This window comes from Mus musculus, chromosome 15, assembly GCF_000001635.26.
Source record: "Mus musculus strain C57BL/6J chromosome 15, GRCm38.p6 C57BL/6J".
Lineage (NCBI taxonomy): Eukaryota > Metazoa > Chordata > Mammalia > Rodentia > Muridae > Mus > Mus musculus.
In genome coordinates this window covers 36088097-36102123 of record NC_000081.6, presented here as the reverse complement: position 1 = coordinate 36102123, position 14027 = coordinate 36088097, and the positions used below count along the sequence as shown (strand labels likewise).

At 41.5% G+C, this 14027-nt stretch overlaps 1 protein-coding gene across 9 annotated transcripts in view; it reads left to right on the top strand.

Moving 5' to 3' along the window:
- Positions 1-14027, top strand: part of Rgs22 (regulator of G-protein signalling 22) — a 180065-nt gene that overhangs the window by 38449 nt on the left and 127589 nt on the right. For 8 of the 9 annotated variants that reach the window (XM_011245372.3, XM_011245371.3, XM_011245373.3 and 5 more), the window contains exons 7-10: positions 268-397; positions 1909-2521; positions 3748-3909; positions 9126-9300. In XM_011245372.3, the coding sequence (XP_011243674.1) occupies positions 268-397; positions 1909-2521; positions 3748-3909; positions 9126-9300 (1080 nt within the window). The remainder of the gene's footprint in view (positions 1-267; positions 398-1908; positions 2522-3747; positions 3910-9125; positions 9301-14027) is intronic. The other variant, XM_030248684.1, reaches the window with a different exon arrangement.

The window sequence follows — 14027 nt, the reverse complement described above, 5'->3', positions numbered from 1 at the left end:
TTGGAGTTAGAGATGGCCGTGAGCCACACTGTGCTAAGAGCTGAATCTGGGTCCTCTGGAAGAACACCAAGTGCTCCCCACTGTTGAGCCATCTCTCTCACCTCTGTTTTCACAACTACCGAAGTTTTAGTACAATTTTCTCTTAGAAAAATAATTTTCTTAGTGCATTATATTCTACAAATTGAATTATAATGTTTTTTTCAGAGTTTCAGTCAGCAGAGTACTTACTTTTAAGGTTATGTTAAACGAATGTCTCTTTCCTCCTAGGCTTCCTATACTCAAACAAAAGACTGGTTTACACTCGCCAAAGAGAGTGAGAATACAGTAACGATGGCTTCATTACCCTGCTGTATACCCCACCACCAGACTGCATCCCCAGTTATTGCCACAGCTTCTGGTAAGCAGACAAAGCAAGGGTGGTCTTCACTCATCCATGGCACGGTTTGGCTTTTGTTATTGTTTGTTGTTGTTTTTGAAACAGAGTCTGATTATGTTGCCCTAGCTAGTTTCAAACTCACAAACCTGCTACTTCAGCTGCCTGCGGGCAGTGGGGTCACAGACATAGGCCACAACTCCTTGTTCATTTCTACTATTTCAAGAAGTTATTATGATAAAAGTGCAGGTAGCCAGGCAGGGGTGGCACACACCTTTAATCCCAGCACTTGGGAGGCAGAGGCAGGTGGATTTCTGAGTTCGAGGCCAGCCTGGTCTACAGAGTGAGTTCCAGGACATCCAGGGCTATATACAGAGAAACCTTGTCTTGAACCCCCTGCCAAAAAAAAAGTGGAGGTGGATTATGATATTTATTAGCTGTGTGATTTTGTTGTCTGAAACAGGGTTACTGTGTGTAGACTAGACTAAAGGCAGCCTGGTCCACTCTGAAGACTTGTTTTGTATCTCTGGCAGCCTTTGAAATCACAGCGATCTTTCTTTTCTCAGCTTCTGTGTGTTGGCATGGTGGGCTTTCATAAGCATGCCCAGTGCTAAGCTGCATGGTATAGATCCATAGATAGATAGATAGATAGATAGATAGATAGATAGATAGATAGACAGACAGACAGATCTCCTAGAGCTTGATACACCTTCTGCAGCTAGCCAGTGATTGTCTTGTGTTTTTTATGGTACTTTATAAATTCCTCCTATTAAGTCTTTGCAATAAGTAGGTACAATATTTCTGACCTAAAAGCCAGTGGGCTGGATTGTTGAAACATGCTAGAATTCCAACCCTCAGAAAGCCACAGCAAGAAGACTGTGTCTCAAAAAACAACAGCAGCAACAACAAAATGGAAATAATGATTGATAGAAATTGAATTTGTCTTCTACTTTTTAGTTTAGACTATTTTTCTTCTTGGAAAACAGATGAATGGAGATGAATAGGAACAGATGAGTATGGAGAGGTTTTATGGGCATTGTCAACTTTTCATAAAAATAGAAAGAAATTGCTCCAAAATGGAAGTTATATGCATTTCCAATACAAAGTTATAGTGAGCTGTTTCTACTCTGTAGAGATTTTAAACCTGATAGAGAAAGTGGTCATCCGAAGGACAGTTGCCTCATCTATAGAGTTGGGAGGACATGTCACCGAATTCTGAAAGAGAAGATAAGAACTAAAATTGTATTTTAGAGGGAATTAAGCTTTTATAAGTCCCTATGTGATTGTGTCACTTTAACGATACGAATTATATGTCAAGACAGTTTTTAAAGGCGTCTTATAAATATTTAGTCTTCAGGAAGGCAAAGTTAATTCCCTCATGGCCTCCCAACAAGGCTTGAGGATCCTGTGCCGTTACTGGCTCATGTCCTTATTCCCAGTGCCGGCCCATCTGCTGCCACTCTCTGTGGCCCTCTCTGATGCTGGATGAGCTCATGTTTGTATCTAACCTATTAGCCTTCTATAATTTAATACAGAGATTTTTGATGATGGAGTTCACCCCAGGACTATAAAAAGCCTGTCTAAAAGCTCTAAAGCAGTTTCCGAGCTGGATGAAGAAGAAGAGGGGTCTATATCAATGAAAGACTCGCCTTCTCAAGCTCTTCTGAGGGTATACCTGGAGAAGAAGGGTGGGAAGGAAAGAAACCTCACCCTGCACTTCTCGTCGGTTGAAGAATTCCTAGATGCCTACATCATCTTTATCCTGAGAGAGGCCATCCAGCACATCACGGGCCAGTCCCTTAGTGACACTCCGGAATACATCAACTACTACAAAGTGTCCCATGTGATCTTTGATAAAGTCCCGCCTGTGCCTAGCAACAAGGCTATAGTTTCACCCCCTGTTGAAATGGTAGAGGAAATCTCAAAAGATAGATTGGAGAATGTAAGTTTAAGTTCAGAGAGTGAGAGCATTGGGCCTGAGAGCAGGGCAGACTGGTGCATCTCCCACAGGACCTATGACATTGGCAACAGAAGGGAATTTGAAAGATTTAAGAAGTTTCTAAAGGGCACACTAGGAGAGAGGTACTGGTGGCTGTGGATGGACATAGAGAGGCTGAAAGTTCTTAAGGACCCTGAAAGACATCAAAGGTATTTTCATTTTTATTTTTCAGTAGTTTTAAAAACAAAACTATATTTGTTTTAGTTAGTCAAGCAAAAAGTATTAAAATGTAGTTTATATATTGGGATGGATAAAAACAATATTTATTCTCTGACAATAAATTTTGATATCACAATTTTGTGATTTCATAGCTTTAAGATACCAATAATGGTTATTTGGGTTTGAATACTGTTTCTTCCCATAAATTCTAGACCTGCTTTAAATTATTCTACTTTTTATAGTGTCATAATGATATTAAAATTTTATGCAAAAGCAATGATCAGCTATATGATCACACTCATATTAGACAGGTACAAATGGCAGTGTGTGGGCCTCTTATCCCAGCAGCCTCCCTGGCTCACACATCCTGTGGCTGTTAGTCACATGGTACATAGCTGCCTGTCTGCACTGTGTTTCTTCTGAAGGTCTGCTTTGCCTAGCTCTGTGTGCTCTAGGACATCTGTGAGTGTTCATCTTAGCATTTCCTGATCTAATCTGAAGCAGGTTAGACTGCATTTCTTCTTTAGGGTTTGGTGTAGATCTCCTAGTGACTGGGTTCTTTATAGTTATTAGAAAAATATTTGGATTACAGAGCTTATGCTTCAAATAGAGCTCAACATCGTGGTTGATTCTGAAACTTGACATGATGTATATTTATAAGACATATCAGGGAGGTCATATGCAGTAAACCTTAGGATTTCACCCACATTTAGTGACCTCCAGTGACAGTTGTAGAGGGATCTATTTCTGTACATTTTCCAGTTTATGGAGGAGATTGTCTACACCCCTTAGTTTATGGCCCCTTCTTCTACCTTCAAAGCCAGCATGACATGGGCATCTGTCTGATGACATGAGCGCCCTCTTACATCCTCATGGTCCTCATGGCCTTCTGTGTCTCCCATAGAAGGATTTCTAGCATTCCCTTGGGACCTGTGAGTAGCAGGCTGATTTCTCACTAGTACTTAATTACCCACATCAGCTGCCTTTTTTTATAGGTAACCAATTTACAAATTTTGGAGATTAAAGTGTGCACAACCCTACAAGACCATTCAGCTTATTGAGAAAAGCAAACACCCTGGGAAATAATCCATGTCTGCACAACCCTTTTGTACTCCATTGTGAATGTTGGTTTGAGGTGTTTATTACTTATCTAAAGCAGTTAGATTTGGGAAATTGAGTATTGAATTGACATGTATATAACTGTGTTTTAACTAAGACATCTTGAGAAAATGAAAAAATGCTACCTTGTGAGCAGTGGGGAACGCTACCTTTCTGCAGAAATCTTATCGAAGTTTAAGCTGCTGCATGGATCCCGGTGGACAGCAGACCACTTGAAAAACATTCAGGCTGAGGTTTTAAAACCTCTGCTTCTGTATTGGTAAGGAAAATAATGTGAATTAAAGTTATTTTCTTTTAATTTTCTGAAGCTAGTTATAAATAATACTTTCTCCAGTTTATTGTTGCCTTTCTTTGAAAAGCATTTATTTATTAGATACTTGGTATAGTGGTTTGAGTAAGAATTCCCCCATAGGTTCATATATTTGAATGTTTGGTCACTAGGGAGTGAACTGTTTAAAAGGATTACAAGGGTTAGGAGGTGTGGCTTTGTTGGGGAGAGTGTATCACTGGGGATATGCTTTGAGGTTTCAAAAGCTCTCTTTCTCTTGGCCTGTGGCTCAGGATGTAGCTCTCAGCTACTGCTCCAGTAACATGCTTGCCACCATACTCCCTGCCATGAGGATAACGGACTAACCTCTGAAATGTATGCAAGCCCTCAATTAAATGCTTTCTCTGTAAGAGTTGCTGTAGTCAAGGCATCTCTTCATAGCATTAGAATAGTGACTAAGGTTGGTACTAGGAGTGTGTGTGTGATGTCTCTGTGACAGGCCTGCCCTTGCTGCTGGTTGGTGGAATGTGGACCTTGAGACTTTAGATTAGGAAAGAAGTTGAATAATTTAAGCAGAGTTTAAGGGACCATCTTAGTAGGATTGTAGAAGACTGTGCTGCCGAGAGCAATGTGGATTGTAACAAGCCCAGCTCAAGAGGCTTCAGAGGGGAAGAATTGGCCTAGAGATCATTTTTATAATATTTTGACAAAGAATGTGGTTGCTTCTTGCCCTTGTCCAAAAACATATCTGCCTGAGGCTAAATTGAAGAGTTTTGGATTAATGGTGTTGGTAGAGGAGATTTCAAGACAGCCTGGTATTGACTGTGTTGTGTGGTTATTAGTAATCACTTGAATGCAAATCTATGAGAAGAAACTAGCTGAACAAAAATAAAAAATAAAAATAAATATTTACAGTTAGGGGAGAAAAGGAGCACCAGGAAGTGTACCAAAGCAAAGTCCAGTGCACAAGGACATTTAAAAGTTTAAAGAAAAGCCTGATGCTGAATGGAATAAGGCAGTGGTGATTTCAGGGAAAGATACCCCACCCCACCCTGTGTAGTTAATCTTCTAACTTGTGTAAAAGAATGAAAGAAAAAGCTTACAGTGAAGGAAACCATCAACAACATGCAAATGTTAATTGAACTAGGAGGTCATATTCTAGCCCCACAAGCAGCAGAATTTGGCAGCTTCCACCACAAGGTTTTGTGCTGCAGACAGACCTCAATTGGGTCCTCGATCTGCAGGAAAACGGGGTTCCGGTACAGGTGAGCAAGGAGTTGGCAAGAAGGGGGCGACAGACAGACATGAACACAAGAAAGTGTGGTATCTGAATGTAATTTGTCAAATCAAGCACCAGAATTTTAATACAGAATAAAATAGGGAAGTTAGGTGACACATCAGCAAGGTACAATGAGGTTACTGGATGCTTAATGACTCTTACACAGAACAGAGGAATGTAAACACAAAGAATGGCAGGAACTGGACAATAAAACAACTGAGACAAAGTCAGCTCTATCTAAGGTCAGCTATAGTCTTAGAAGCCAGGTGTGAGGTCTTTACACTCCTAGGGCAAGGGCTTTCACACCCAAGTCATGGTTCTAATTAGGGAGTTCTGCTCTAGCTAACCTTCTCATGAATAATGCAATACTCTAAAACCACAGCTCGATCTACTTCCTAAACCATTGTAAATTCCTGTATATGTGAGTGGCTCGGCTTTTATTCTAAGTGATAGTGTGGGGGGACTTTCTACTAATAAGTAATGTAGTCTGCCATACATAACTATAATAAGAATTCTAAACTTACTTTGCCTAACTTGCCCTGAGATTTCTAACTCTATGTAGTAGATAGTAATGCCTGATTTCTTTCACTATCTCTCTTACAATACTAGAGGCAATTCTGAATGTCACTGAATAGACAACATTCTTACTGAATTCCAAGCCCAGAGTTGGCTCAAGGACTACCTAGGGCATTGGTGAAGGCCAGGAAGCAAAGTTCGATTTTGCTTAGGTATTTGCAAGTCATTGCTTGGAGACACCTATAATAAAACAATACAATACTGAAAGAAAACACACAGATCCATTTGAAAGGACAAGTTTGGAGCATTCGTTATACAGGATGCCATGGTTCCAGGAGACTAAGTTTCCACGAAACTCTTTGCCTCAGGACTATTTCCAGGTTTCAAAGCCTGTCAATCGAGTCACTACTGGAGTGGATATAGCAGTTTTGGCTTTAGAGTCAAGGACATGAGAAAGGGACTGTGGAATCTCCGTTTAGATCCAAGAAAAGCCACTGAGGCCAGGCATGTGTCAGGGGTGTCCCTTCATGGAGGCCCAGAGAGACCATTGCATGAAGCTGTGAAGGTGAAGCCTGGATTGTGTTGAAGACCCCAGGATGCTGGAGATGCCAGAGTCAGGGGTATCTGTCAAGGAAAGCTGCAGCCCAGGTGTAGAGCCAGTCCAACAGAGAGAAATATGTTGTCCTCGACAAAGCTGAAAGGAGTTAGAGATCTGAAGAGTACTTTGACAGCAGACATGAAGATGCACAATGTAGAATTTGTCCTGCTGGTTTTTAGTTTTGCTTTAGCTCACTATTGCCTTTCTATACCCCCTTTCCTTCCTTTTGCGGTGGTAATGTACTTTCTGGCCATATGCGATCTGCTTTTTAATTTTGATTTTACAGGGGTTTATAGTTAAGAGATTACCTTGAGTCTCAGAAGAGGCTTGGAACTTTTAAATAGTGTTGAGACTGTTTTAGACTATGGGAACTTTTGAAGTTGGACTGAACCCATTTTTGCATTATGAGATGGCTATAAACATATGGGGGAGCAGGAAGTGGAATCTGGTGTTTGAATAAAAAAAATCCCTCATAGGCTCATGTATTTGTAAGCTTGGTTACCTGGAAGTAGAACTATTTAAAAGGATTAGGATTAGAAGACATGGCGTTCTGGGAAGAAATTTTTCACTGGGAGTGGACTTGGAGGTTTCAAATCCCATGCTAGACCCAGTTCGTTTGTTGTCCGCCTGTCTGTCTGTCTGTCTGTCTGTTTGTCTGTCTTTGTCTCTGTCTCTCTGTCCCTGTCTGCCTCTCTCTCTCTCTGTTGAACAAATTGTACCTTTCAACTACTTCTCCAGCACCAAGCCTGTTATCATGCTCTCCACTGTGATGATAATGGACCAAGCCTCTGGGCTGTAAGCAAGCCCTCAGTTAAGTACTTTCCTTTATCAGAGTTGTTGTGGTCATGGTGTCTCTTCACCACAACAGAACAATGACTAAGACCTTTGGTGTGCTTGGGAGTCTTTAAATACAGGCTCAAGTTTGGCAGTGCTCTCAAGAGTGCATCCTTGTGCAACCTCCCATACAATCGGTTTTCATGACATGTGTAGATATCTGTGCAGATGACATCTTAGCCAACGTTCTGAGCACTTGTGGTAAAGTGCTGTGGTAACCTGTTACAGGATAAAACCTGGTCCAGTTCAGGGTTCATGGTTTAGTAGGAAGTGCATCATGTGAAATGGTGTAATAAAAATGGTGGTAACCACACAGGGTACAGAGATGTGGACACAGTGGAGACACTATAAGTCACTTGAATTTCAGCGAGTTTTCACAGTGGTACATTTGATTTGATTTTGTCATTTCTCTTGAAATCTCATTGGATAAGCCAATGCTTTGAATGTAAAGTTCAGATTTTTAAGAAAATTAGCAAATAAGCTCCCCTGGTCTGTTCTCTGCCCACTTCTCTGGCATCACTTCCCAGATATTCTCACCCACTGTGTCATCACTCCTGGGCTGGAGACATGGTAATAGAGAGCAGAGAAACTGAGTTCAGTCCCCAGCACCTTGCATCAGAGAGCTTACAACCAGAGCACCCAGTGCTCTTTCCTGGCTCTGTGGATGCCTGTCCATCTGAACACATACAGACACATAAATAAAAATAAAATAAATCTTAAGGCACACAAGAAGGTATAAGTTCCATTATAGTTGGTACATATGTACACACTACCCACCATAATAAAACATTGAGTTTCAGAAAACTTACCAAGTTAGAATAACTTTAATTATTTTTATCATAAGGCTATGTTTCTGTTTATATACATATATATACATATATATATTGATCTAAATAAAAATTAGTAGTAAAATTAAGTTAACACTTAAAAGTATGAACACATCTCATTTAATTTTTGTTTTCTGAAACAAAGTCTCTCTACATAACTCTTGCTGTCCTGGAACTCACTATGTAGACCAAGGTAGCCTGGAATTCACAGAGATACACCTACTTCTATGTAAACATGCCTGGCTAAAAATATAAACATTTTGGAATATTCAAGTGGGCTATACTGCACATTTACATATTTTTCAAGTCTTACACTTTGAAGGTAGGAATTAATTTTACAACAATTTATATAAACGAAGGGTAAACTCTGTTTCAGAAACTCAAGAGAATGGCTGTTTGGTATAGGACACAGACCCCACACTCAGTTGGAGGAATATGCTAGCAGTCAATCAGTGGGTGAACCCTTTGTGGTATTCAAAGCTTATTTCAGCTATCAGGCCTATGGCTAAATTGCTCTTCAGACCAGGTTTCCCCTGACATGAAGCCTGAGGGCTAATTCCTTTTCCATATTCCAGAGACTGACAGGATATGGCTTCCCTTTAAAACAGGAGGTGGGAAGATGTTCCCAGTGTCAACGTGTTAGGCATGAAGAGAATGCAAAAGCTACAATTAGTTTAAGTACAGAAAAAATATACAAGTTCTAACCAATATATATATACACACACATATGTATTTGAGAGATATATAGACATATAAGTATGTAGATAAATGGATATGGAAGGTTCCACAAACTTCCCAAATATAGAGGAACACCAAACTACTCTAAAACTTTGAAACATGTTCTATTTTATTTTTAAAATCCCTTAATAGTTTTAAGTATTTTGCTTATCAAGCATATAATAATTTTAATATTATGAATTTCTAATATATTACCTTTTTTTCTATGAGTGAATAGAATATAATGAAGTAACATAGAGATTTTTTTTTAAAAATGAGCCAGCAGAGAAAGAAATAGAAAGTGGCAGAAGGGGTTGATATCTGTGATAATTACATGTTTTGTAGGTTTTTGATTCTGAGATTTATTATAGTTTCATCTTATCATATTGACTCTTGTTTGTTTGTTTGTTTGTTTGTTTGCTTTTTCACTAAAAAGGGCACCAAGATTTTGTGTAACACATTCGGCTTCAGCAAAAAATGCTAGCACTGAGCTGAAGTTCTGGCGCCTCCGTCAAGAGAAGCCCAGGAAGGATGTTGACCCTTTCCCACAGATGGCCACCCTCCTGCCGTTAAGACCGAAGTCCTGCATTCCACAGACCCCTGAGGTCCAGGTTGGGTGTCCAGCGGGTGAAGTGCTCTGTAGTAACTATGCAGCTACTATTTATCGTTGGGTTTTTGTCTACTGATGTGGTGTGAATGTGAACTATGGCCTCTAGGCTTGCATATTTGAGCACTTTGTCCCCCAGTTGGGGCTCTGTTTGGGAAGGTTGTGGAGCCTTTAGGAGTGAGGCCATGTGTCACTGGGACTATATACGAAAATCCATCAATGTAATCCATTATATAAACAAACTCAAAGACAAAAACCACATGATCATCTCGTTAGATGCAGAAAAAGCATTTGACAAGATCCAACACCCATTCATGATAAAAGTTCTGGAAAGATCAGGAATTCAAGGCCCATACCTAAACATGATAAAAGCAATCTACAGCAAACCAGTAGCCAACATCAAAGTAAATGGAGAGAAGCTGGAAGCAATCCCACTAAAATCAGGGACTAGACAAGGCTGCCCACTTTCTCCCTACCTTTTCAACATAGTACTTGAAGTATTAGCCAGAGCAATTCGACAACAAAAGGAGATCAAGGGGATACAAATTGGAAAAGAGGAAGTCAAAATATCACTTTTTGCAGATGATATGATAGTATATATAAGTGACCCCAAAAATTCCACCAGAGAACTCCTAAACCTGATAAACAGCTTCGGTGAAGTAGCTGGATATAAAATAAACTCAAACAAGTCAATGGCCTTTCTCTATACAAAGAATAAACAGGCTGAGAAAGAAATTAGGGAAACAACGCCCTTCTCAATAGTCACAAACAATATAAAATATCTCGGCGTGACTCTAACTAAGGAAGTGAAAGATCTGTATGATAAAAACTTCAAGTCTCTGAAGAAAGAAATTAAAGAAGATCTCAGAAGATGGAAGGATCTCCCATGCTCATGGATTGGCAGGGACTCCACTTCCTTGTCACACGATGCTTCCTGAAGGTGATGCAGCGTGATAAACCAGCCTCCTGTCCTTCAAACTCTGCTTTCCCTGCTTGCTGCCATGGCTTCCCCTGCCCCAATGAACTGTAGAGCAATGGGAAAGTGACTAAGGTGGCTTCGTCACATTTGTCACAAGGTTGCTATCACAAGCCTGCTGTTACAGTGTACACCCCACCCCATATAAAAAGGAAGGAAAGGCTAGAGCCTGCTTGTTCAGCAAGCAAAGTGATCCTCCTGAAATATACAGCCATGCCACTCACTACTCTGCCGGAAACTCTCCAGTGGCCTCCTCTTCTACTTAGTATAAATTTGACAACCTTGCCCAGCCACACAGGTTCCTTAGCATCCATGCCCCATTCTTCCACATTGTCCTCTTGTTCATGCTGACCTGGTCACACTGGGTCCTTTGGCTGTCTTTGAACATCAAGTGAAACCATAGGGCTTGGTACTCTCTGTCCCCTGTGTTTAGTGCACTTTCCTCTAGAGAGCCACACATCTTACCCCTCACAGCCTTTAGATAGCAGCTCGCCCATCACTTAGGGAGAAAAGCTGTCTTCCATGTGGATGAGCTCTCATGTGCAGGGGAGTGGATTGCCTTCTCTCAGGCCTGTGCCCTTCACCTTGCCTTGTTTGGCTTTGTTGTATTTACAGCTGCATGCATCGCCTGTTTATTGCCTTTTATATCCTTCTAGAATAGAAGGGAATTTTCTGTGTTGAGTTCATGTTCCTAGACCAGCCTAGCATAGAATAGTCACTTTGAAAAGACAAGCTGAAATAGCACACTCAAACCAGAGGAAGGGAGCTTTGGGCACACGGTGAAGAACAGGAAAATGAAAAGCTGAGGGCACTTGTAGGAAGTAGTAAGTAACCTTCCACCCTCACAGGAACGCAGTGACTGTAGGTAAGGCCTGAGTCTCAGTGCTGAGGCCCCTATAAGCCTCACTGTCTTAACGGCATCACTGAATGTTCTGTTACTGGTCGCAGTCACGTGAAACTGCCCCAAGATTGCTTTAGAGTCACGGTGTCAATGTTGAGTGTTTCATGTCCACACACAGTGGTTAGAACTGTCACCAGGTTCCAGTTCTTCTTTATCTGAGGCACACATTGGGAATCTCTCCAGGTCCTTCTAAAGTCCCAACTTTATAGACTGACTTAACTCATCGGGAAGAAGCTGGGGTCGCTCTGAATTCAATGAATTTGCTTAGAGCCTACATTCCCACGTGAACATTAGAGCCACAGATTAGAATCTGTATGCATAGTGTGTTCGGCACCACTGCTGGCAGGTGGCTTGTATCATCCCCTGAAGATCTTATGCAGACAAATACCCAGGTTTCAGAATAGACCAGGGTTCAGCAGGGCTGCTGCAGGACCTAAGTCCCTCCTCAGGTGATGTTCTCGCCACTAGAGCTCACACTTTCGTTGGTTTCTTAACCATTGCTTTGACTTTTCCCTGGCCTGCTTTGTTCCTTGAGACCTATCACATGCTACAGCACTGGCTGAGTGTTTGACTCAGCCCTTACAGCTCAGTGATGCAGGCTTGAGGTGAGTGCCATCCTGGAGGCACCGCACAGTGAGTTGTGTCATCTGATGATTTACACAAACATCATCAAGCTGAGCAGTTGTGAAGGAGAAAGAAATAAGTGATCTAATTAAGCAAAGCAACTCCAGTAAGTGAGCTGTGTTGAAAGAGTGGGGAGAATGTAGCTTGTGTGAAAGATAACAGAAACCAGACTTGTCTGCCAGTGCTCTTGAGGTAAGCCCTTCTCCGTGGTGTGTTCAAGTTGGACAGTACGTTCTGATCCCACTATTTGTGCTCTGTCACTCCTTGGCAGAAAAAACTTAGGGCAGTAGAACGTTTATAACCAGTAAAATATGGTCTTTTTAGTAGGTAGTCCTACAAACATGACACATGTATACAGACTGTGTAAGCATCAGCCACTCACACAAAAGACATTCTTTTTGGATTTCATTGTGGCTTGTTAGTTTCCTTCTATCGTTTACTCTGACTATTCTTTTTTATTTAAATTACATATGTGTGTTTATTTAGTATGTATATGTGCATGTGGGTGGAAAATGCCACAGAGCACATGTTGGGGGCTCGGGCGACAATCTGGGGGAGTCAGTTCTTTCCTTCCACTATGTGGGCCTCTGGGACTGAACTCAGGCTGTGAGGCCTGGCAGTAAGCACCCCTGCCTACTGAGTCATCGCTCTGGCTGTTCTTTCGGGTTTCAGTCAAGCAACAAAGTTCAAACTGGAACTTGCAGGCTGGACCAATGGCTCAGCTGGTAAGAGCACTCATTCTTGCGGACCTGGGTTTGGTTCCCAGCATCCACATAAGGTGGCTCACCAATACCTATAACTCTATTTTCAGGGTACCTGATGCCCTCTTCTGAATTATGTGTGCACTTACACAACTGTGTTACACACACATATACATGAGTGTGCATGCATGCCCACCCCTCTAGCCCCCCCTCCCCAGAAAAATACAACAAAGAACAAAGCAGAATCCAAAAACTTCCTAGCAGGCTTTACTCTGTATTATACATTTGAAATACATATTTTTAAAATTTGAAGTGAGTAGGGGCTGGGGAAGTGGCTCAACAGTTAAGAGCACTACTGCTCTTCCAGAGGGCCTGGGTTTAGTTCTTAGTATCTATGTCAGGTAGCCCACAGCTGTCTGAAACGTCCAGCTCCAGAGTATCTTCTGACCTCTGAGGGCATGCACACATCAGGCACACATACACACAGATGCACATACACAGACACACACACACAAACATAGACACATATACACACACACAAGTTTAAACAATAATTTATGGGCCAGGCATGGTGATGTATACCTTCAATCACAACATGTGAGAGCCAGAGGCAGGCAGAACTCTGGGTTTGAGGTCAGCCTTGTCTACATAGTGAGTTCCAAAACAGCAAGGCCTACATGTTGAGACCCTGTGTCCAATTAATTGGTAAATAAATAAATAAAGTAGAAAGGGGCCTTTTGTTGTTGCTTAGGAGCATGGCCCACAACCTAAACCTGTGCTTACCAACTGTACACTCTACTGCTGAGCTATGCAATTGACCTAAAAAATGTTTTTAAAATTACTGAGATTAAAAAGTGTAAGCACACAACTTCTCACCTTAGACATTTTTGAGTGTTGGTTCCAGCAGCCTCGAGTCCATGCATGTTGTTGCACAGTTCCAGAACATTTTTACTTTGAGAAACGATTCCATAGCATGGAGTCTACCCTGCTTCCATCCCAACCCTCAGACTCTGGAGCCGCTGCTCTATCTGCTGAGTATATACATCTAACCATATTTATGTAATATATGTTCAGTTATAAGCTCAGCCTCTTGTAGTATTTCTCATTAATAGTTGCTTAATACCTAAAACTATATGTGCTTTGTTTGAGACAGGGACTTGCTGTGTAGCCCAAGCTGGCCTTGAACTTGTGACCTTCCTGCCTCAGCCTCTTGAGTGCTGAAGTTTCAGACAAGCACCACACACCCAGCCTTAACCTGAAGCTCTACCAGCTGAGAGCAACTTGGCTCACTTCCTAAGCAACTTGGCTCTCTTCCCCATCGCTGACGGTCCTTCCCTATTTCTAGTGGGTCCTCTCCCCTGCCTGTTCTCTACTCTGTCTTCAAGGTCTTGCTTCTTGGAGCCTGACTGATGGTTTAACTGCCTTTGGTGCATGGTCCACCTTATACTTTTATTGAAATGATATATTTTACTAATTTTTAATGTATGTGTATTCCCCGTGCATGTATGCTTGTGTTCTATGAGCACACC